The 25,917-nt window shown below is 40.1% G+C and overlaps 1 protein-coding gene across 1 annotated transcript; it reads left to right on the forward strand.

The window, feature by feature from the left end:
- Positions 1–24,712, forward strand: CASP3 (caspase 3). Its single transcript, XM_082375402.1, has 7 exons — positions 1–129; positions 14,155–14,222; positions 16,290–16,414; positions 19,850–19,978; positions 20,309–20,484; positions 20,825–20,945; positions 22,248–24,712. Exons 2-7 carry the CDS (start codon positions 14,170–14,172, stop codon positions 22,469–22,471), a joined length of 828 nt encoding a protein of 275 aa, XP_082231528.1. The 5' UTR covers positions 1–129; positions 14,155–14,169; the 3' UTR covers positions 22,472–24,712.
- Positions 24,713–25,917: the final 1,205 nt, after the last annotated feature.

Genomic DNA, 25,917 nt, shown 5'->3' on the forward strand with positions numbered 1-25,917 from the left:
GGGCCGGGGTGGGGCCAGAGCGGGGCGGGGCCTGCTCGGGCGCCTACCTCTGAGCGCGGCTGCGGCGGAAACAGAGCAGTAATCGAGCCCAGCAGAGCGAGCCGGTGGCTGCGGCGTGTGGGCTGAGAGGTGAGATATGCCCTCGACGCTTCTCGCTTTGGTGCCATAGGCCCTGGGCTGGTTCCCTCCTCTCTCCCAAGCTCAGCGCCTGCCCCGGGGGCCTGCACCGGCCTGCAGCTGCCCCGGGGAGACGGAGGAGACGGGCCTGGTCCGGACGGCGGATCCTTTGTTTTGGCGCGACAACGGGGGCGGGGACGAGCCCTGAAGCCCGCAGATCGAGAGACCCGGCCCGGGGACGGGAGGCCGGGCCGCGGAGCGGAGATCCGGCTGGAGACGCCGAGCCTGGGGGACGGGGGAGCCGGACCGAGGATCGAGAGGCTGGGACGGGGGTGGTGGGAGACCCGCGTGGGAGGTGGAGGGCGGACAGCGGGAGGCTGGGGAGCGGAGACCCAGCCGGAGACGCCGAGCCCGGGGGACAGGTGGCCGGGCCGAGAATGGGGGGTGTCGGGAGACCCGGGTCGGCTCGCTGAAGCCTGGTAGCAGGAGGCTTGACACGGGTCGCTGAGCCGGGGGAGGAGAGGCGCGGGAGGCCCAGGCGGGGGCGCTGAGGCCGGGGGTTAGGAGGTCGGACCCGGGAGCTGGAGGCAGCGGGGATCGAAGGCTGAAATTTTAATCGGGAAGGAGGTGAGGAGGCTGGGCGCGGAGAAAAGATGACCTGAGGGCAGGAGGCGGGCTGGTTCTGTCCTAAGGGCTCTGGCCCTCAGGGCTTATCCTCCCATTGCTGGTGAGGATTTGGTCTCTGCTGCCTTCTTTGTCTAGATTTTATCAGGTTGACGGGTGACTCCGCTTTCCAAAGAGGTAGTTTCAAGTATTAAACTCCTGTTCACTTTCAGACCTGAAGGCCTCCATGCATCCTTCTGGCTCCTGCGGGTGACTATGTGTCCGTGGCCCAAATCCCTTAGGCTTTGAAATCCCCTCAGCGCATGTTGAATAAGAGTGCCTTAGTCACTCTTGTTTTCAGTGGCTGTGCTCTCAAGCCTTACTTCCCAAGGCAGCTGCCTGTTTCCCAGTTCTCAATAAGTGGCTCCCAAGCCAAGAAACTGGGAACCAACCTTATCAGCTTCCTCTCCTGGCTCCTCCAGTTAGCCACGAAGCCTCCTGGCCCTCCTAAATATCCACTGGATCTGGCCCCTTCTCTCCATCTCAGATTTAAGCCACCCTAAGCTCTTACCTGCCTACAGGAGGCCCCTCTGGCCCCTCTCCAGTCCATTCTTTATAGCACAGGCTGAGGGATCTTTACAGAATAAAAATCCAGAAAGCTGTTCCTTTGGTCATAGGATAACCCAGTCCCTTAACACGGTTAACAAAGCCAAGCATAGGTTGGCTCCTTGGTCCCCTTCCCCTGCCTTATCTTTCATTATGGCACCGTTTCACTTTTTGCACAGCCATGCTGATCTTAACACTAACTGTTCTCTGCCTGGAACACTCTTGCGTTACCTCTCTCTTCCCGTCACCACACACTTGCTTGAGGAACTCCTATTTATGTTTCTGTTCTCATTAAACATTTCAAGGTTAAGTCTATCTATTATGTGTTCCTTTGACATCGGTCTCATCCTAAGAGGAAAGTGTCATATCCTTTACAGTTGCTTATTTTTACACTCTCCCCTATTAGCTCCTAAGCAAATTCCACAAGGAACTGTGTTTTTCTCGTTATCTTGTTCCGTATTGTCTTTCCCCATATTTGGGGCCTGGCACAAATGAATGCCAATACTACAGTATTATGCTTTTTAATAATTATGCCCTATGTAGAAAAAAAAACTATTTTAAGGTTGCTTAGCAAATTATAATTAAATGATGCAGACTAGAAAGGAATGGTAGAGGTGAAATGCAGAGTTGCTGTAACAATGTGTGTATGCAGGATCGTATTAGGAGGTGCTAAGCCAGCTGCATAGACCAGCCTGTGTCAAAATGCGCTCAGCCACTTTGAATGCATTGTGGTTATGTGATCTCTAAGAATGAAATACAAAGCTTAAATCACCCCTATCCCAACCTGATGGTTTTGCTTTGGGCTTTTGCAGTGGAGGCTTTTGAAAGTTAGAATGTGTTTTAATGAATGAAGGAATGAACAGTTTATTGGAGTGTAGCAATAAAACCTGTTCCTAGTAAGAAAGAAGTGAAACATTGTATCCAATTACATCAGATTTGCTTTTGCTTTCCTGAAAAAAAAGTCTTACCTCCTGTGATTTTAAGAGACTGACATCTGATAGAGGCAATTATAATGCTTTTTTTCAGTTTTACTTTCAAATCCAGTTTAACACAATCTCCTATTGCTTCATCCCCCTTCTGATGCTGGAAAGCAGTCTTCAGTTTCATGAATGGCATTAGGTCAGTTCTGGTGCCTAGTATCAGATAGTTCCTTAGGCTCTGTCTCAAAGATGGGAAGCAGTGGTGTTGGATCTAAAAAAAAGATGTGGAATTCTTAGACTGTTAGATACTGTTGTGAACACATTTAACAAATACAAATGTAATGGAGGGGGATAGGTACGCTGCTGTCATAGGACCCGAGGCCACATCCCAAGGGCAACACTTTCTATTTCATCCATAAATTAGGCAGGAGTAATATACATACCTCGCAGGGTTATTATAGGGATAAAATGAGATAATGTCTGTGACAGTGCCTTGTAAATCTCTAAGTAACGTTGTTAATTCTCTGCCTGTTTTGATCTTCAAGTTGCTTATGGAATTTCTGCATTAGGGTAGAATAAAATAAAGTTATCTATTTTGTACTGAACACTGGCATCTGTCTTGTTGAGCCACTTTTGAATACAGTGAGCTCTGGTGCAAGTCACACATAGGGGTAGAATCTTGGTCTCCACTACTTCAAACACTCAGGGTTTACGAGTGCACACAGTTGGTGTTCAGTCAATTGTTATGGCACAAATGACAAATAAATAAATACTACTGACCCTGGCTTTTCGCAGTTTCAGACCTTCTCTGGCAGGTGGTTGTAAAACTGAATCACTTCTACAGAGGAGTGACTCTCAGTGGGAGGGAGGAGGCCTTACAGGTTATCTATAGTTTTTATAAAAGGCATCCAAGATCCTTCATTCTACATTTATTTCATAACACAATATTTAGGTCTGCAAGGACTTTCCCATTTCTCCTTCTGCCCCTCCAGAGATACCATCTTAGGACAAGACTTCAAGTGAGGGGAAACGGGCCCCTTGCACTTAGTAAGCATTGTGTCCTTTCTGGCTTGTGGCTTTGAGTAGTGGGGAAGCCCTCCTGTCTGTGTCTTCCTGGTGGTGTGGTCCTTGCCAGAGAAAAAGAAAGAATGGTTTTGTTTGTGTGGCACAACTGAACTTATTTAAGTTTCTTCTGTGTTTAATTTTACTTGCCATGTGTGAGATTCCGCCTTTATTACAAAATAAATATTAAAAGTCTGACTTTTACCAGGCCCAATGACAATATCCAGTTTGGTGACTCTTCCCAAAGAAATGCAGGGACCAGATGGGAAATGATTTCAATAAAACCTCTAGTACGTCACAGCAGAAATCTCCTCTTATCCAAACTGTTGTGAGAAAAGTATTTTCTTCTTTCTGTTGCACTTACCAAATCTGGAAACACGACTGCTTTTGAGACTTTGTCCTCTCTAATTGGTAATAAATATAATCCTGATGTTTTTCAAGTTCTTTGGCCAAAGTATGGGCCACCCTCCTTGTCTGTAGGTTCTTAACCAGATATGGAGGGCCAATTCTCCTACACCATTGTACATAAAGGACTTGAGCATCTGCAGATTTTGGTATCCCTGGAAGGAGGAGCAAGGGGGGTGTCCTAGAACCAATCTTCCATGGATACTGAGGGAGGACTGAATAATCTCCCCACAAGTCATAGTGAAAAGGCTTCACCTCTCCTTTAGAGGCAAATAGAGACATAGAAAAAAGTGTCTTAATGACATCCTAAATGCTTAATATGAAAGTTATTAATATTTTGTGAGTAATTTTACTTTTAGAAGTAAATTACCCAGTGGCACCCCAAACACCATAAACATCATTCCTGGTTTCTTCGTGAGTTGGAGTGAGTGCACTTTATACTATTTCACTGTCCTTGCAGTCAGTTTCTATCATGTTTTTGTATGCTTCCTCTCTCATCTTAGTGTTTCTAGGTTATGGATTTTTGTTTCCTTTCTTGAAATTATTGATAGCATTACCCCTCCTATGTAGAACTAAGCCATGTAGAAGTGTGGGAAGCTGACAGATCTGAGTTTGAATCCAGGCTCTGCCATTTAAAAGTTACTTAACTGCTTTCAGCCTCAGTCAACTGAACTATAAAATGGAAATCTCATTATGCCTCAAAACATCGTTGGAAGGACTAACTAGAAATACGTAAATAATGAATACATGCATAGATAAATGTACCTTTTAGCTCAGAGTCTAGCCCCTATTAGCCAACAGTAAGAGGACCTGTTAGTACACAACACTCAAGTCGCATATTGTGTTATGATTCTTTGGGCTTTTCTTTGGCTACCTGTTTTGGTAAATTTTTACTTATAATTTTTTTGAAGATACTTGTATTTGTGGAGATGATTCAGAAGTGAGTGATGTTGGTTCTTATGTCTCATTTTGAGATTTAAAACCCGTTTGGTAGGGCAAAGACCAGGTTTTAGACCTTACCTCAGTTTCCTTATAGGACAGGCACCAAGAACAACCCACTGATGGGTGACAGGTTAACTAAGTAGGAATAACTTAAACTGGTTATCCTAATTTAATATCTCATTTTGAAATCTCTACTATAGGCACAACTTTCAAGCCATTTTTTTTAAAAAAATAAATTTATTTATTTATTTATTTGTGGCTGTGTTGGGTCTTTGTTGCTGAGCATGGGCTTTCTCTAGTTGCGGCGAGCGGGGGCTACTCTTCGTTGTGGTGCGCGGGCTTCTCATTGCAGTGGCTTCTCTTGTTGCGGAGCACGGGCTCTAGGCGCATGGGCTTCAGTAGTTGTGGCACGCAGGCTCAGTAGTTGTGGTGTGTGGGCTCTAGACGCAGTCTCAGTAGTTGTGGCGCATGGGCTTAGTTTCTCCGCGGCATGTGGGATCTTCCCAGACCAGGGCTCGAACCTCTGTCCCCTGCATTGGCAGGCAGATTCTTAACCACTGCACCACCAGGGAAGTCCTCAAGCCATTTTTAATAACAGGTTGTTGTTGGGTGTTTTTTCCTAAAATGTTGATACTTTGTAACTTCATATAGAAATTTCAATTTTAGAAATTAATTTTTATTCCTCTCTTTGAACTCTGTAGATAATTTATTCTGCTTAACTTCATTATTGCATTATGCAACGGTCCCTTTAGTTGGCAAACCACAATAAAAACTGGGAAATCATTGCAACTTTTCACTTTAGGAAAACACAGCCTGAAATGCTTATGTATTTTAGAGTGACAGTAAATTTGTACTGACAACATTTTTTAACTTTTGAAAAATCTGACTGTTGTAGCTTCAGTGGCAAGTATTAAAGGGATCTAGGAACTCAGAGACCTGATTCTAAGACCCAGGTTCCAGGTTGCCATCTAATGTCAATTTATCTACTTAGAACTTCTCTGGGATCCAATATATGTTTAGAAATTTATTATCATCAGCATCCTGAATTGATGGAAAGAATTACATACTCAGTACAGTAAGAAACAATTAGTGTTAAGTCCATTGCGGGGCTACAATATATTTGTTATTTTTATTATTTTTTTTTTTTACGTTTTAAATAGCTTTATTGAGACGTAATTCACATACTACACAGTTTATCAATTTAAACTATAGAATTCAATGGTTTTTAGTATATTCACAGGGTAATGTATCCATCACCACAACCAATTTTAGAACATTTTTATCACCCCAGAAGAAACCTCATAACCATTAGCAGTCATCCCCAATCTCTATCCAAACCCCTAAACTTAGGCAGCCACTAATTTACTTTCTGTTTCTATGGATTTATTGAAAATTTCATTCTTTTTTCTGGCCAAGTAGTAATTCATCATATATATATATATATATATATATATATATATATATATATATATATATATATATACACACACACACACACACACACAATATATTTTTTAAGCCCCTATTGTATATTTTCCTATTTGTGTTTTGTCAAACGAAAGTGTTCTAAGAACTTAAACTCTCGTCATCATATAGGGCACTTTTTCCCTTGGGGGACAATTTTTTTTATCCTTCTGAGATGAGATCACCATGTCCAGAATAACTTATATTCAGCCAGGCATTAGCTAATGGAGGTGAGGTAATGCTGAGTGTAACTCTTAAGTAAGCTCTGCAGGAACCAAAGCTCTGCTCCCAAGTGTGTGGATTTGGTGCTTTCATGTGGGAAAAGCAGGTGGTGACAAGCAGAAAGCAAATGTGCGCAAGTCTGATGCCGTGAGGATTTTATTTCTCATTACATAAATTTTCAGTAGTATATGAAGGTCAGCTGACAGGACTGGGGGAAACAGAGACTCCACTCTTGGAGGGCACACACAAAGTAGTGTTCGCATGGGGACCCAGGGGAAGGAGCAGTGACCCCAGAGGAGACTGAGCCAGACCTACCTGCTAGTGGTGGAGGGTCTCCTGCAGAGGCGGGGGGGCGGCTGTGTCTCACCGTGTGGACAAGGACACTGGCAGCAGACAACCTTTTCTTTCAACTAAAGTCAAATATGTTTGGCTTTCAAACCACTGTCTCAGTCTTGGAATTTAAATCTCTTTTGAAACCCAAAACTGAGCAATGACTTTTTTGTTCTAGTCATTATCTGCCTTCTCGCTGATTTCCAGTGTTTCTAGTTTTTAAATTACACACAGTAGCCTCAGAAAAACTCATAATTACTTCTTTTTCTGTTTGTTTTAATATTTTTGTTGAGTTTGGTGTCTCTTTCATGGTGTCAGTTTTTCTTGAACAGTCAATTATTCTTGGTTATTCTCTTTTTCTGTCTGCCTGTGTTGCTTGTGATGGGACACTGGAATGGCTGGACTTATCTTCGGAGTTTAGGTGCCAAATCAGTTGGGTTTGGCAAACAAGTTGGATGCCAAACTCCAGTTTGTGTTATTTGCTAATGTGGGTACTCTGTTTACCAGGTTTCAATGTACACTTTTTTTCCTTAAAACCTGTGGAGAAATACTCTGACTACTCACTATTCAGCCAACCATAAGAAAAAAAAGGGACAATCCCTCAACTGCTCCAAATGCAGCTCACCAAGAGATGACCCTAAAATTCTCCTTCCTTCCACTTCTACCTATGTTCTCTCAGCTCAGTTTCCCAAAATCATTCCCATCACCTCAGGAATCTTTCCCTGATATTTCCTACTTTCTGTCTCAGCAATTCCTCAAGATTTCTGCTCCAGGATCCTTGTTGATTGCGTATCAGCAGAGTAAAGAAAGTGAAATAGGATGAGGGAAGACATCTGGGAGAGGTGACCTTTCAATAGAGACCTGAGCGAAATAAGTCATATTATATAATATTATATAACATAATACATCAGTGAGACTAGTATTCCGGGTAGTGGGAATAGCAAATGTGAAGACCCTGAGAGAAAATTATTTTTAAACCGTTCAAAGAATCCAGTGGGACCGGAATATAGCATGCTAGTTGCTGATTGGTGGAATTGAGAGAGGAAAAACCATCACTGTGTCATAGTGTTATGAGAATAACAAATACACACACATAAAAAGCAATCCAGGACTTCCCTGGTGGCACAGTGGTTAAGAATCCGCCTGCCAATGCAAGGGACACGGGTTCGAGCCCTGGTCTGGGAAGATCCCACATGTCACGGAGCACCTAGGCCCGTGCACCACAACTACTGAAGTCCAAGGGCCTAGAGCCCGTGCTCCGCAGGAAGAGAAGCCACCGCAATGAGAAGCCCATGCGCTGCAATGAAGAGTAGCCCCTGCTCACCCCAACTAGAGAAAGCCCGTGTGCAGCAACGAAGACCCAGTGCAGCCAAAAATAAATAAATAAATAAATCTTTAAAAAAAAACAATCCAAAACAGGATAAAATGAAAATACAAGAAGGGTTCTAATTACATGCTAAGTAAATATATAGATGGAAGAGATTAATTCTGGCATGGTGGATCAGGTATGATTCTGTGAAAGACTTTAAAGGAAGGGGTTTATTTCTTGTTTATGTAAAAGTGTGAGTTTGTTGACCCTGACACATGACTTCATAAAGTCGTCATTGGTAAAAAAAAAAAAAAAAAAACACACACAAAGGGAACAAAATACATCATAGTATTTGTTCCTGAGAAATCCTTATCAGAGAAACTGTTTTAAATACTAGTCTTTAAAAATTCAGATTTTTTTTTCTTTCAGCCATCAAGTACCTTCTGAAACAAAATTGTCTGTTTGATGTCTAATATTGGAAATTATTAATTACAAGTACTTGTATTAAGGCTAATCAGGCTGAAACGTTTTTAACTTTTAAAAATGATTTGGTTAAAGAAAGTTGATTAAATATATGAAAAGGAAATGACTACTTGAAAGTCACTTTATATTTAGGTTACATCTTAACCTTGGTATGAACCAAGAAGCCAAATGCAATTGATTCTTGAACAACGAGGGGTTAGGGGACCCTCCCTATAGTCGAAAATCTGAGTGTATAATTTTTAGTTGGCACTCCACAGCCATGGTTCTGTATCCATGGATTCAGCTAACCTCAGATGGTGTAGTGATGTAGTATTTGCTATTTTTAAAAAGCCACGTGTTTAAAAAAAAAAAATCCATGTGTAAGTGGACCTGTAGAGTTCAAACCTGAGTTGTTCAAGAGTCAACTGTATTTTAAAATTCTGGAAAGCTTGCCACTGTTTAAATCTAAACCTTCTATTACCGGTCTTAAGGATAGAATCGCCTTGTCCCACAGCTTTATTGTTGGCAAGAAATAAAAGATTGTTAGAAGTTAGTATTTCAGTCCAAGAATCACTGCGCTGTTGCAGAAGTGTTTGGTAAGACGTCTTATGCCCTTGATCATTGGTGGGAACATAGCAGCCTTTAGGGGTTCCTGAACAGCTACTGTGCACCCTACATTTGGCAAACTCATTCGAAGCGCCAATTTGAGGCAAAACCCTGGGGCCAGAAAGACACTGGCAGGGGCTCTGGGTTCACCTTCAGAAATTTTATTAAGTCTTTTTTCCCATCCCACTGTGTTTTCACTCCAGATTTTCCACAGGCTGGCCAGAAAGTCTTGAAACATAAATAACACTATTTTCTCATGGATGATAATATAATATCAATAAGCCATTTATTATGTATCTGCCTGCATTTCCAGAATTGTTAGCCAACCTGTACTGTTCTCTCAATTAGTCAAGTTAACAACTTTGTTTTTCAACCACGGATGGATAATTATTTTGACTTGCATTGGGGCAAGTTGGCCTCTGTATTTATGGTTGAAGGAAGTTTGAGATTTCCATGTGCCTATTAATGTGTTTATCATACATACGAAAGAAGAAGAGAAAGACAGATAGACTGGGACGTGGTACACAGCAGTCAAGGAAGGGTTGCTGCTTTCATAGTAGTAAAGTACCACTATTTTTATCGCTCTCGAAACAGGGCTGAGAGTTGAAACTGGCTAACACAATACTGGTTGGTATAGTCTACCATTGTTGGAAGATATTTTATAAAATAATGTTTACTACAGTTTCCTAACTTAAAAAAAGTAGACATTATAGAAAATATAGAAAAATATTAAGGAGTAATTAAGTTGCCAGTGATGCCATCACCCAGAGATAGCCACTGTTAATAAACAGGTTAAAAGGTAAAGATACTATAGAACCAGTGTATTGGATACACCATGACTTCACTATTTCTCTGCACAGATTTTCAATGTTTTGATGAGTAATACATATCCTTCCCCTTCCCTCCTCTCCCTTATCCCTAGAGTTTTTTCCTGAGGCTGCATTCTTAGAAGTGTAAGTTTCCTAGAGCAGATGTCAAGCCTTTTATTGAGGGGTCTGGGAGGGACATGTTTCGGGAGGTGATACCAATTTATGTCCCTTCTACTCATGTCTGGGAATGCCTGTCTCACACAGCTTTGCTAGACGTATGCATGATTAGTTTTTGTATTACTTGGTAAAATGCATGCATAAATACTCATGAAGGTATAGATAGGACATTTGGGGATTTTTGTCTCAAAGTTCTCTCTTCTAAACAGAGAGGAAATGGGTGCCATCACGTGAGAAGTGCCTCGTCCTCCTTGCGTCCAGTTCGCCAGCCTTCATACGTTGTGCCCAAACAATTTGTCTTCCTTGCGTTATTATAGTGGATGAGCCCTCACTTGTTCTTATCTGAGGCTAATACCTCCCCATATGTGAGCTAGATTCACAGACCCCCCTCATGCCTCGAAGAACTTCGCTCTTCTTCTCCTCTTGCCTTATTAATTTCTCACTTTCTATGGATCATTCTCATCAGCATAAAATCATGCTTTAAATGGCTCATCTTTAAAACCAAGCCAAACAAGGAATGTCCTCTACCCCTGGTCCCCTTTCAGCTACCATCCCCTCTCCTTGCCCCTTCACGGTAAAACTATGTTGACTCACTTTTGTTGTCTTTACTCATTTTTCTTTTCCCATTTTCTCCTCAACCCATTGCAGCAACATTGATCCTTTTAAAGTGTACTTTTCAAAAAGTATGAAACTTGACTGTTGTGTAAATATAAAATATGTCAAACATTTTATTCAATTAATTGATAATAGAACCAGTCCGTTGTTAGGACCAGTTCAAAGGAGACTTTGAACAATAAACATAGATGTAAATGGTTGGGTATAATGAAATGAATTTGCTAATAGAAGCAAAACTGGTTAATACCCTATAGGGCAATAAAGTGTAATTTGGGAGGGTCATCTTTTCTACAAGTGGCAAATCCGTTACGTCATTACACGACAAAACTTGTTTTCATTGCTATCAGTAAGAATCATCTGCACGGCTTCCATTTTTTGTGGCTTAACTTCCTACAAAGTTGTAAAATAGCCTAGTCAGGAGAAGGTCAGTCAAAAGAGGACACACTATACAAATGAACTTATCTACAAATCGGAAATAGAGTCACAGGTATAGAAAACAAACTTATGGTTACGGGTTAGGGGAGGGATAAATGGGAGATTGGGATTGACATATATATACTACTATATATAGACAACTAATAAGGACCTACTGTATAGCACAGGGAACTCTACTCAATACTCTGTAATGGCCTATATGGGAAAAGAATCTAAAAAAGAATGGATATATGTATACGTATAACTGATTCACTTTGCTGTGCACCTGAAACTAACACAACATTGTAAATCAACTATACTCCAAAAAAATTTTTTTAAAAATAATAAAGTCTTAAAATGAAAACAAAAGACACCCTGTAAAATCAGATAATCCCCAAGCTTTCTCTAGCCAATGCCTAGTACCACCCTGAAATAACATCCAGTAATTTCTTTCGCCCATTTCCAAGTCTGGGACAATTTTTCCTGACAATCCCCACTATGCCCATAACTTTCTTGCCAAAGCTAATGGTCTTCTGTCCTCAGCTGAAATGACCTCTTAGCAACATCTGAAATGATCAAACTCTCTTTGGAAGACTTCTGCATATTTTGGTACACCCCAGCTACCTGATTTCCCCCCGTTTCACTCACTTCTCTTTAGTCTCCTGCTGGCTCCACTTCCTCCAGTAACCCTCTAATCATCAGGGTGCCCCAGTATATCTCCAGCCCTGCTCTCTCCCCGAGTTCCAGACTCTTAATTACCTATATCCACTATTTAACTGTAGTCCAAACTTTATCATCTCTTTCCGGGACTATTCCAGAGGGCTTCTCATTGGCCTCTGTGCTTCCGCAGTGGATTCTCCACTCAGCAGCTAGAGTGATCTTTTTAAAGCATGCTGTCCCTCCTGTGCTTCAAGCACTCCAGTGGTTTCTCCTTCTTGCAGTAAGGATAGAATCAAAGCTCCTCTTGGCTCCTAAGGCCCTATATGATCTTGCCTTTCTCACTTCAATTCCCTTCACTCCTTCCCTTCCTTTTCCACGCACTAATCAAACTGGTTTTCTTTCCTGCACCATGAATACACGAAACTCTTTCAGGGCCTTTGTACTTGCCGGACCTTTCCCCAGCAAGGCAGCCTCTCTGGGTGGCCTCTATGTCATTTAGCTCTTTCTGTCAATGTCACCTCAGAGCTGGCTTTCCCAGCCTCCTCAGCTAAAGTAGCTCACACTACCAGTCTCTCTATTACTCTACCCTATTTTATTTCCTTCATAGCCCCTATCAGTATCTGAAATCTTATCAGTCTGTAATTCTTCTTCCTCTCTAGAATGAAAGTTTCTTGAAGGTAGGAATTTTGTCTTCCACTCTGTCCTAGAGCCTAGAATGGCGCCTGGTACAAAGCATGTGCTCACGAAGTATTTGCTCATCGACTGCAAGATGCTTCATCCCAGTTGTACACAGCGTCCTCCCTTAGATTTCTAGAAAAACCGCAGGAAGTAAGATGATAGAAAAGCAAAGAGCTTTTGTAGAAATGCACAGCAAAGACTGACTTTGAGAGAAGGTGAAACGCTACCCCCTTCGGTGGTTCCAAAATGGTGACAGTTCCTCTCCATATTTGTTTCTCCACCTTCCCCCACGATAGGTGCACACAGTGCTTAGGGACAGAGGAGGAAGGAACTGAGCTTTGGAGAAGAGAAGAGATGTCTCCTTAATTTTCAAGAGACCTCGAAAGGGGGGACTTTGGTAACGGGGAAGTGTGGGAAGATAAAAAAGTTCTGGAAATGGATGGTGGTGATGTTTATACAACACTGTGACTGTCCTTAATGTCACTGAACTGTACACTTAAAAATGGTTAAAATGATAGATTTTATGTATATTTTATCACAATTTTAAAAATTTAAATTTAAAAAGGGGGAGGGAGCCTAGGACTTTCTGTAAAGGCTTTTGTGGTTGAGTGAGTCCTGTTGATGGGGTGTGTATTCTTTTTAAGATGTCTGATTTTAGCATGGGAGTTAGGTTAAAAGTTCTATTTTGATTGGAATTTTTGAGATAGGCAGGACTTCTAGAGGCTGGAGAAAAATTTTCTGTCCTTGTTTTTCTGTATTCTTTATTTAGGGAGGCCACATGAAGTACCTTTGCTTTGGGGAAGCTAGAGAAGACATGGTAGAACTCCAGACAGGTAGTAAGGAACTGGCTTCTTCAGAGGCAGTAGGGAAGAGTGGGAAGAAGAGGGCCTCCATCACTAAGCTTTGCGTCTGTGGACAAAGTCACTTAATCACTAGGAGCTGGGTTTCCTGACTTTTCAGATGGTTGGGAAAATAAAAGATAAGATGCCTAGCACAGTACCTGCTGTATAATAAATGCTCCGTAAGTGAGAGCTGCTTTGATTAGGACTCACTCACTCACTGTGGGAGGTAAACAGAATCGTCTGACAGAAGAATGAAAGCAGGAACTTTAGTTTTTACTTCCAGGTTTCCTAAAGCCAGTCCACCACCTTAAATGAGAAAGTGGGATTTTCATGTCTAGTTTAAGAGTAAAGATTATGTGGAGGTTTGGAACTTCCTGGTGCTGAATCTCTTGGGAATCTAAGCATCGTAGAATAGTGTTATGTGAGGTATACCGTTTTTGGTTTTTGTTTTAACTGTGTTGAGTTGGAAGGCAGAGTTCTTACCAATGACCAGATCTGTTGTAATAGAAACAAGTTGCAGTGTGTATCTTGATCTGGTGGGGTATCCAAATGTAAAACTGTATCAGGCTGCACACTTCCTATCTGTGCACTATATGTACTTCATAGCTCAACTAAAAACGAAAGAGATTGAGAAATGGGCGACCTTATACATACCTTTACAAAGGATTGTTCTCAGGTTTGACTCACAGAAGCCTTGAACAGTAGAGGTGAAGCTGGGAGAGTGATGGTACTGCTAATATGAAAATATCCATATAGTGTGTTTATTTAGAGAAATAATCATTGGAATAATTAATGCAGTGATCTTATAATGACTGATTTTGATTAACATAGAGAAATAATCATTGGAATAATTAATGCAGTGATCTTATAATGACTGATTTTGATTAACATCTATTTTCTTTATATTCTAGTTAATAGGAGTATCCATGGAGAACAATGAAAATTCAGTGGATTCAAAATCCATTAAAACTTCAGAGACGTGAGTATTTAAATGGAATCTCATACAAGCAGAGAAAGATGGGTGTATGTAATACAGCAAACTTTGAGGAAGCAGAAAGAATATGGGCTTTCAAGCCAGAGAGGCCCAGATGACTTCCTACCTCATGTGACAGCTGCATGTCTATACACATGTTAAATTATCCTCTCTGAATCTCCTCCTTAAAATAAAACTTTCACGGAACTGCGGGGAGGTTGGAGGGTGCCTGACGTGTAGTCAGAAACCCTGCCCTCGTAGCAGAAGGATGACCCAGGAGAGGCAGATGCACCTTCCGAACCTCTGTGCAGGATGAGAGGTTTTGTGTTTGGGGGAGTCTTTTGGCCTCCTGTTTATTTGTGAGTTTTAAGGCTAAAATAAAATGCCAGTTCTCAGTCTGGGGAAGAATTGCCTGGTTATAGATTATCTTTTACCCTTTGTCTCAGTCTTCCTTTTTGGAATATTCTGCTCATTAATGCTTCCAATAACCAGCAGATGGAGAAAGGGAAAAGATAGAACTCAAACACTCTTTTTTTTTTTTTTTAATTAATTTATTTATTTTTGGCTGTGTTGGGTCTTCGTTTCTGTGCGAGGGCTTTCTCTAGTTGCGGCGAGCGGGGGCCACTCTTCATCGCGGAGCGCAGGCCTCTCACTATCGCGGCCTCTCTTGTTACGGAGCACAGGCTCCAGACACGCAGGCTCAGTAGTTGTGGCTCACGGGTCCAGTTGCTCCGCGGCATGTGGGATCTTCCCAGACCAGGGCTCGAACCCGTGTCCCCTGCATTGGCAGGCAGATTCTCAACCACTGCGCCGCCAGGGAAGCCCCCAAACACTCTTAATTCATGTCTGTTATTATCCATTTAGGATCTCTTGTGGTACATTTAATTCTAAAAGTTTATTTCTGGGGTCCAGTATTATTATTCTGGACCACCCAGGGAATTATAAACTAATTTTAGTAGTAAACAATACTGTTACAGCAGAACTATTAACAGGTTACCAATAAAAATTTTTGCAATATTTGTTTAGCAAAGGAGTTTGCCTAGAAATTAACCTTTTGAAAGGCAGTCTCATTTTAGAGGTTTCTTGCCTTTTTTAAAACCCTTTTAAACTGATTTACACATTTTCCTACCTTTTCCTATCATACAGAACATAATTTACTATTTTAAAAGATAGTAATTTACTATCCTTTTCCAACAGTATTTTTAGAATTGCATATAACGTGAAATATTCGCAGGTTGAGTGTGTGGGTACATGGACGTTAGGCATCAGTGTTTGGCTGTTGTTTCCTGATTCCTGGTCCAGGTCAAGGGTCAGGTTTGCAGCCTGTTTTGGTCAAGTTTTATTGAAGCATAGCCACACCCATTCGTTTACATATTGTCCTGGGTGACTTCCACCAGCTGGATGGAGTGGGCTGCAACAGAGTCTGTACAGCCAGCCAGCCTAAAATACTTAATATTTGGCGCTTTGAGAAAAAGTTTATTGACCCTGGTCTAGATAACAGAGGTTTTTGGATAAGTGACCTTTAGACAAGTATTTTCAATTATTTACAACAGTGATTCTATGTAGCAATAAATTATTAGTTTGTTCAGTGCACAGGGTTTAAGGAACAATTTAGGAATTGTGATAAATATTGTGTTTTGAGTCATAGTTGCCTTTTGTTGATTTCCTTATCATTTCAGGGTAATTTTTATGATTTCACTCTTACCTTGAAGGATAAAATATTTTAGAAAGTTTTTAAAAATTTACGTATAAAATGTATTTGATGAAATTTTAATAAAATTTAGAGGAAAGCATAATATAGAGATTAAAAGTCTGAACTCTGAAGTTCAACAGATGCTTTCTGCCTTGGGTCTGACACTGTATCTGCATAACCATCAGCCTCATAGTGGTCACTTCCTCATCTGTGAAATGGGTTTTTATGAAATTTTAGTGAGGGAAAGCCTGTTGCACACAACCTGGCATATTATATTCAACAAATGTTAACTGTTCTTATGTGTTAGAGAAGTTGTGTTAATGTGAACAGCAGCATTAGTCATTTCTCTCTTTGTAAACTGTTGTTTGATTTCCAAACAGAAAGATCTTACATGGAAGCAAATCAATGGACTCTGGAATATCCTTGGATGATAGTTACAAAATGGATTATCCTGAAATGGGTTTATGTATAATAATTAATAATAAGAACTTTCATGAAAGTACTGGTATGTACCATAAGATAGTTTTTAATCCTTTACAAGTATTTGTACCATTTATATTTGGTGTAGTATAAAAAACAGAATTGATGTTATTAGTTAGTAAACTAATGACACAGAATAGCCATGAAGTAGAGATAGAGCAGGACCCTACGGGTCCTACAATTCAACATGAACTCTTAATCTTCTACCCATCATCAAAATCTCTCCCTCTTCTATCTGTATGTTTATCTCTTCTGCCCTGACTTCTGTGTAACCCTTGCTTCTTTATCTTCCTGCTCCCTCTTTCATGTTAATGGAAGGATCTCAACAAATAGTAAGTAGAAGTATTTTTCCATTCCAGGAACTGTGCAAGGCACCTCACAGAAATTGTCTTATTTAATTCTTAGAGCAACCCTGAAAACTAACCACCATTAGATGCCAAAAGGTTAAAAATCCTTCCACAGAGTCCCACAGATGATTTAGTAGCAGAACTGGGACTCAGCATTGGTGCTCTGAATCCACTTTCTGTGCCACTTCACCTGTGCCTTCATTCATTGTTGACTTTCTCTTCTTCCCCTGAAAAGCAGACTCCCCACCCTTAAAGAGACCTTTCTTTTACCCTGCTGCCTCTTAAGCTTTGATCTGATTTTTGTCTCCTTCCCTAAATCTTAAAGACACGTACTTTAAACTTGCCATCTTCACTTCTTTCCATCCCTTTGATCCTGTTTTCTCTGTTTCTACCTCAACTGCTCTGTAGAAGTTGCTGTTAGGTTCACCATAGCCTGATCACCAGATCCCCTTCTCAGTCTCTATACTATGTATGGCTTGAATCTAATAATACTTTCAGAGGTTTTTTTTTTAAGAGAATTTAAAAAATAAAATCCCTCACGATCCTAAAAAGCTATTTAACATCTTACTGTATTACTTGATATTTTTTCCTTGACAGTTTCTTTCAAAGCTTAATTTTATCCATAATAGTAAGCAATATTGTATTTTGCTTGTTCCATTTAATGTAATATAAGCATTTTTTGTGTTGCTGTATAATTTTCATATCTGTTATTTTAATGATTATATAATATTTCATTCCCTAAATATAGCATTCACTTGACTTGCATAATTTACCATATGAATGAATACTTTGGCTGTTTCTTCATTTTTCATTTTTAAATTGGTGCTGTGATAATTCTTTGAATTTGCATATTAATCGTATTAGAATTAATTTTAGTTAAAGAAACTAGAATCTGCTGATTCAGTTTAGGAGGCTATCTACCAGAGTGCTGGTGAAAAGGGAAAGAAGCCAGATTACACTGGAAAGATAAGCCGGATTTGATGTTAGATTCATTATAAGGAGTGAGGAAAAAGTAGTTGAAAATGAGTGTCTGAACCTGAATGGCACCATTTGTATTGCTTTCGGCTCTAAGTTGAGATACCACCTTCAACCGTTAGGTATTCTGCCTCACGTTGCTAGTTATAATGCCCTCGTCCCATAGAATTTTTCATTGTTGAACTTCTTGGAGTTTTTTTTTCTTCCAGTTTTATTGAGATATAATTTACAGACAGCACTTATAAGTTTAAGGTGTACAGCATAATGATTCGACTTCCATAGATCATGAAATGATTATCACAATAAGTTTAGTGAACGTCCATCAACTCCAACAGATACAACATTAAAGAGCTAGAAAAATGCTTTTTTCCTTGTGATGAGAACTCTTAGGATTTCCTCTCTTAACAACTTTCATATATAACATACAACAGTGTTAATTATGTTTATCACGTTTTACGTTGTCTCTCTAGTACATCCCGAGTACTTACTTATCTTTAAAGGGGGGGGCGGAAATTGTTCTACTCTCCCCCCAAAAATACTTAGGCCTGTAGTCTGGCTTTAGCCTTAGAGTGAGCCCCTTTTCTGCTTTGAAATTTGAAGGTCAGTTTCTCACAACTGTCTCTGACAGCCTGGTATTTTCTGTTCAACTACTAAGTGGCTCACAAACCAGGACCAGAATTCAGTCACCTTGTCACACAGCTGCATGGCGTCCTCAGCCTTTCCAATGTCAAAACCTTGATGAGCTTACTTTAATTTTATAAAAATAATATATGGCCATAATATACATTTCAGAAATTACAGAGTAGCAAAAGAAAAATTGAAATCACTCCTAATGACACTACTCAGATAAACAACAATAATTTGGAGCTGGAAACATCTAGTCTTTTTTCTGTGCATATGTGTTAAGTTTACTCAATGTGTGCCCTCCTCCGGCAGCACTTTAGGATTTTTAAATCTGAATTCACTGTTCAGTCAATCCGCACGTGTATGTGGAAGGCGCTGTAAAGGCATGAGGAAAGCCCAGGACTCCTGGGTACAGTCCGCACACCAGCTTCAGTACTTTGTCCAAGTTCCTGGACTCCTCTGTGCTCCCACATTTGTGCAAATGAAGCCAGTCATGATAACGGTCTCATGGTGGTTAGAAGGCTTAATGGAGACCACACAGAGCAGAATGCCTGATGAACAGTGCTAAAGTGCCTAGTGGTTTGTGGGGTTTTTCCTGAAAAGGTGTTATGAAAGTACTAATGTATCTTAGAATTGTTGGGAACTTGAAATCAAAGAAATAGTTCCTCTGAGTTTGTGAGGTGTGTATTGATACATATGTGTGTGTGGTGGTATGTGTGTGTTTGTGTATGTACAATATGTATGTGGGTGTGGGTGTGTATATATATATATATATATACTTATAATTTTTTCTTTAAAGTAGGATCCTATTCTTTTTTTTTTAAGTGACCATTTTCCCATACCAAAATTTTGTCTACAAAATTTCAGTGGCAATATAGTATCCCATTATATAAATGACTTTTAATTTATTTAACCAAACCTCTCTTGTTAGGCATTTAAGTTTGTTTTTCACTATCTAAGCAGCAGTGAAAGACGTCTTTGTGACTGTAGCACTATAACAGTTTATGTTATGAAGTGTCTTATATGCTAAGAAATGAAAGAGACTTTGTGTCACCACGATCAGAGTATTGAATTTTCTTAGCATTTGCAAGGAAGAGTTTACTGTGGATTGTGTGAATCACTGAATAGTTCATTTCAAAGCAGGTTTTTTTTTTTTTTGTTTTTGTTTTTTGGCTGCGTTGGGTCTTCGTTGCTGCACACGAGCTTACTCTAGTTGTGGTGCGCGGGCTTCTCATGGCGGTGGCTTCTTTTGTTGCGGAGCACGGGCTTGAGGCGCACGGGCTTCAGTAGTTGCAGCATGTGGGCTCAGTAGTTGTGGCTCACGGGCTCTAGAGCGCAGGCTCAGTAGTTGTGGTGCACGGGCTTAGTTGCTCCGTGGCATGTGGGATCTTCCCGGACCAGGGCTCGAACCCGTATCCCCTGCATTGGCAGGCAGATTCTTAACCACTGCGCCACCAGGTTAAGTCAAATGTTTTTTTTTTTAATGCAACTAAAAGTAACTTTTTCTGTTCAAGGGATGGCATGTCGGTCTGGTACAGACGTCGATGCAGCCAACCTCTGGGAAACCTTCACGAACTTGAAATATGAAGTTAGGAATAAAAATGATCTTACATGTGAAGAAATTTTGGAATTAATGTACAGTGGTAAGAAATAATGAACAGGATGACCTTCGTTGTCCAATTTATGTTACAATCTAGCTGTAATTATACACATATAAAAGTAAAGCATGAGAATTGTGGAACTAAACTGTACACAATCCTACTCTATATATTTTATGTAAGTAAAACAAGTTATTCGTACCAGCTCCCTAGAGTGGTTTGAGGTGTGTTGCTCTGCCCCAAGTTGGGTTTACACGATCTCTTAGTTCTGTTCTCAGGTTTCTTCATCTTATTCCCATACAGTGCATATGAGATGGTTGAATAAAATTGCATTGGTTTTCTGTTTGTTTTTCTTGTTTGTAAACGTTTTCCCAGTTTCTAAAGAAGATCATAGCAAAAGGAGCAGTTTTATTTGTGTGCTTCTAAGCCATGGCGAGGAAGGAAAAATTTTTGGAACAAATGGACCTGTCGATCTGAAAAAATTAGCAGGTTTCTTCAGAGGGGATTGTTGTATAAGTCTAACTGGAAAACCTAAACTTTTCATTATTCAGGTAATATATAACTGAGCAACTTGGTTATTGAGGATTCATTAGGGATTAATTTACTCAACTGTGGATTATCAAAAAAATTTATTTTTTTCCCTGAAGCTACTGAACTATTGTTAGTTTTTTGTTTATTTAAACTACCACTTAGGAGATAGAGAATAAATTTTAATTTTAGACTTCTAGCAAAAGGATTCTGCATAATTAACATCAATTTTTACAAAGCCTTTGCATTTCTTAGAAATAACAGTGATGCATGTACACACATTTTTTAAAATAAATGTTTAGTTTCTTTTTCTTCTTTTTTTTTTTTAACTTTTTAAATAAATGTTTATTTTCTAACCTCTAGGCTTGCCGAGGCACAGAACTGGACTGTGGTATTGAGACAGACAGTGGTGTTGAGGATGATATGGCCTGTCAGAAAATACCGGTTGAGGCAGACTTCTTGTATGCATATTCTACAGCACCTGGTAAGAAACTTACACATACTGAACATTATATGTAGATTTTAAACAACGGAGAGTGTGTTCCAAAGGCTGCCATGATTCTGATATCCATAAAAAGCCAACTTGTCTGTATTTTAGGGTGCCTTAACCACAGGCAAGTCTCAAAAAGTAGTCTTTAGCAAAGTTGGGCTAGAAAATATGCATCTATAAGAAAGCATACTTACATAGTGTCATTCATGAACTTGATACCACATGGAAACTCTATTAAAACATAGGACAAGTCAGAGCTTTGCCCACTTCCTGGAATAGGAGAGAACTGCGTTTTCCAGGAATTCTTTGGAAGATAGGAAATTGAAAGGATAAGCATGAATAGCATATGCGCAGGTAGAAATGGAATGAGGGAAAATAGAGTTAAAAATGATTTATGAAGAGGTTATCAACCTCCACTTTTTTGTGGTTGTATTATACGCGTCATCATATAAATAAATATTTATTGATCATACAGTTGTTTACTTATACAACTAAGGGTGTCGCAAAGTTTGGAAATATAGGGCAAATGTATTTTTAAACAGTATTACATTTTAAAATATAGTCAATGTGATTTCTTTTAACCTCCAGGCATCTTTCCAGATAAAGTAATTTCAAATTAAAAGCAATGGATCCAGGGAATTCCCCGGCGGTCCAGTGGTTAGGACTCAGTGCTTTCACTGCCACGGGCCCGGGTTCGATCCCTGGTTGGGGAACTAAGGTCCCACAAGCCGCGCGGCACAGCTGAAAAAAAGGAATGGATCCAATAGTTAATCTGGGAAAAGAACAATAAATACACTGTTTCCCCTTTTTGGACTTTTGAATATACTATAATGTGTTTATTATACTCTATTCAGATGCCCTGTAGACAAATTTAGGACACTCAAATGTGCGTGCATATGTAAGCAGGTTATTTCTTGGATAAGCCAATAATCTGATTGCAACACGATGCTACTTATAATGATCCTTTTTATTTCTTCGCTTTTGCATCTTCTGCACGTTACCCTGTTGTTCCCTATTGGAAGGGAAGCCCAGGAAGTAAAATTCTCAGTAACTCAGTGGTGAAGTTAGTCCACAACTCTTTTCCTTGTCAAAGCAGAGGTATACATAAAGCACCCATTTGGTTTTTGTTTTGTTTTCCCCTGGAATCAAAGGTGTCATTTATTTATTATTTCCTTTTTATGGCTGATAACACCTATGGATGTTTGTGCTTGTTTTTACCTTCATGATTATGTCGTAATTTACTACATCAGCTGACACTGGATAGGCATGATATTTTGGTTGCATTTTGCCTTGTAGGTTACTATTCCTGGCGAAACTCCAAGGACGGATCCTGGTTCATCCAGGCACTTTGTGCGGTGCTGAAGCAGTGCGCTCACAAGCTTGAGCTCATGCATATCCTCACTCGTGTTAACCGCAAGGTAGCAATAGAATTCGAGTCCTTTTCCACTGATTCTACTTTTCATGCAAAGAAACAGATTCCTTGTATTGTGTCTATGCTCACAAAAGAACTGTATTTTTAATCACTGAAGAAATGGATGATTTTTTTTTTTAATCTGTATGCCAAGTGAGGAAATGGTGTGACTGATAAACCATATTTTCCTCTCTCATTTAAATCTAATCTAATCCCCCAGCTGATACATGGAAACATGTCACTTTCATAGCAATAAAACTACTGTGAAGCTACCTCAAACACAATCAGGTAGTTGAAATTGAATTTAATTAAGAATAAATAAAAATGGATAATGGTACAGTCATTATGAGAGGAAATGATTGTAAATTAACAGCTCTCATAATTAGCAAGTTTTAAGTGATTATGCCGTGCTACAAATTTTCAAGGAATTATGGAAGAATTTAAACATTGCTGTAATGTGTTTCAGTGATATTGACAATGCTCTTGTTTCAGAGAACATGTTCTGGTTTTTGTCAAACTGTAGACATGACGATGTGGAATAATGTATCCTCGAACTTGGTGGTCCATGTGCACGGTCAAATGCTTGAAGACCTTGATCTTAGAATTAGTATTTGGAGACAAGACAATGGTATTTTTACGTCACTCATCTGAGCACATGGTGTTGTGATGTCTGTCCCGAGCATGTCTTTGTTGTTTAAAAAAAAAAGAAAAAATCATCTTTAGTATTGAAAAAGGAACTAAATGTTTTACTTGAGAATATGCAAGAAAACTAAGTTGACTCTCTCAGGTTAAATGCAACATTAATAGAGGGAGACAGAGTTAGGACTATAAGGTGCTGAAATGCAACTCTTCCCACCAGCTGCTGGGCCTCGCATACCCACAGAATAGCTGAAGGGCCCTTATGCAAAACCTCAAACTTTGATCACACTGATAGCAGCGTGAATTGAAGAAATTCTATAGGAACATACTAAAATACAACTTACAGAATACACAGCGAGGTGTGAGGAAGAAACAGTAAGTCAATCAGCTAGGCACTCGTAAGTAGAAGATGACTTGAGCCTGAACAGGGACACAGCGCAGCCTATGTGATGAAGGCAGAGCCCTAGACTACGGCTTCAGGAAAAGGAATGCTGGCTAATTATCTTCATAGGTACTGGTGTGCGTGGACGATGCTCCCCAGGCAAGAAGCTCCAAGAAACTGAACCAAATCAAACTTCTGAAACGGAAATTTTCAAAAGATGGTGAGAGTCATAATAAAAATTGTAGCACTTTTTTTTTTTTCAATTTTTTCAATGACAGCTTTTTTTTTTTTTTTGACAGCTTTTAATTGGATGTTAAATCAAATTCTTATCTGCCTTTCTGCAGATAGCACATTATATAAAATACAGCTAGCACCATTACCACTGTACCGCATACACTGAATAACAGTTCACTTCTCACTTTATACCGAGGGGGAGAAGGGCTGCAGCAGTTGTCAGCCTGTCAGAAATTAAGTATGTAAATTAATGCTTAAGTGTATGAATATGAGTATGATTTACAAGAGGCTCGGAGTGTTGTTGGGGGAAAATCCTGAGGTCTCTCATTCCCCTTCAGCGTTAACAAGTGCTCAGTGACCTTGACAGACTGCACGCAGACATGGGTGTGGCCACGTGTGCACGTGGCCACCAAGCTTTGGGAGCTGAAGTACTCCCGAAGAGCAAATCCGGGACTCCTTCTGGAATGTCCCTTTCTGCCATCCATGAGTGTCAGCCCATAAAAGCAATTTCATTAGCATTTCTTCATTTTCCAATATAAGTGGTGAGTGTGGCCTAATAATATGGGCCCTCAATCATCCTTTGCCAAGGATGGGAAAAATCATAGCACTCTTTGTGGTAAAATTTTTGAGCATGTTAAGTGGTATTTTGTTGACATTTATAATCAAAGGAGAATGATACTGTTATGATCATATACGGTTCTCTGGAATGAAAGGACCATGGCACCCAGGATGTTAGCAGTCATCCAGTCTTCCCCCCTTTGGTGCCCAGGGAAACTGAAGGCCAGAGGGGAGCAGCAGCGCGGTCCCGAGCCAGGGAGAGCAGGCAAGGAGCCCCCTAGCTCAGGAGGTGCTGGGCTGGCCCTGCATCGCTGTGTCCCGCGGGTTTTCAGTCTCCCATTTCCCGTGAGCTTTCTTTTGCTACAAGAAAGGAACTCACATTTATAAATGAGAGCTATTTGTTTTGGCTATGTCTATAACTTTTTCTAAGTCAATGAAGTATCTTAAAGTGTGTTCCTACGTGACAATTTTATAAAAAATTTGTTATTATGAATTTTTATTTCCAAATATAAATTCTAACTTAAAATTACCATCACATTCAAGTTTTTCTTGTTGTTGTTTCTGATGTGCTACTCACTGAAATTAAAATATTTTTAACCAAGCGTTTGATTTGGAAGGGCCAGAGAAGATGCAACAGGACCCTTTAATCAAATACTTTGAGATGGTGGCAAGTTACCGAATAGGATAAGCAGCCTTCCTTTTCTCCCAGGTCCCTCTCAGAAGACCATTTCTAAAGTTACCATGGTGCCAGGAAGGATACTAAGTTTGCAGAGATCACAGCCCCTAAATATGACCATATTTTTGTTTGTTTCCTTGCTTTGAGGAATGGGGAGTAGCACAGTATAAAGGATATTGCTGAAATGAATCATTTTCAACCCATAAATTTTTAGTAGGGCGAATAGAGGGTGGGGGGAAGAACTGGGGCGGGGGGGGGGATGGAAAAAACCTATGATGTTCCCAGATGGTCAGCTCTGGGAGAGGAGCTGTGACAGGGGAAGAAGTCCCCTTTGTGTTTTACGTACTTAGAAAAGAAATATGAGAAAGTGCAAACATGAGTGGTTTACATTTCTTCCAGTATTTCTATAGTGAATGTACATTACTTTTAAGTCAGAAAACTAATAAAATTCTCCTAATTGGGACTAGGGGATTCCTGTTTCCAAGGAGTAGAGGGTGACATGAATAACTCCTTTAAGACCTTTTTAAAGCTATAGTTCTGTAGTACGTTGACAGTAGAGCCCATTCTAATCTCTGCTAAATAAAGAAGTCTTCAATATTAAAAAGAAAAATACCAAGCCCTAGAACCCAATAGAAAAATGGACTAAGGGCCATGAACAGTTCACAGAAAAAGACCAAATGCCCCTTACACCTCAGATGAAAATCTTAATCATCACAAGAGAAATGCAGATTAAACTAAGGTATCATCTGTCATCTAGCAGACGGACAAAAGACCTCATTTGACAACATTCTGTTGGCTGAGCTGTGGGGAAATGTATCCCCCGTTGGTGGGAGCGCACAACGGCGTGTGGAGGAGAATCCGGCAATATGTATCCAATTATTTACTCTTGAAGTGTCAATCTCAGGTCTTGGAGCTCAAACTACCCATACACCCGTACATGTACAAAAGTATATACACAATTATTCACCTCAGCATTGTTTTTTGGTTTTTTTGGGTTTTTTTATTTTATTTTATTTATTTATTTTTGGCTGTGTTGGGTCTTCGTTGCTGTGTGCGGGCTTTGTCT

The sequence above is a fragment of the Balaenoptera borealis genome (assembly GCF_965194805.1).
Source record: "Balaenoptera borealis genome assembly, chromosome: 21".
NCBI classification, from domain to species: Eukaryota; Metazoa; Chordata; class Mammalia; order Artiodactyla; family Balaenopteridae; genus Balaenoptera; species Balaenoptera borealis.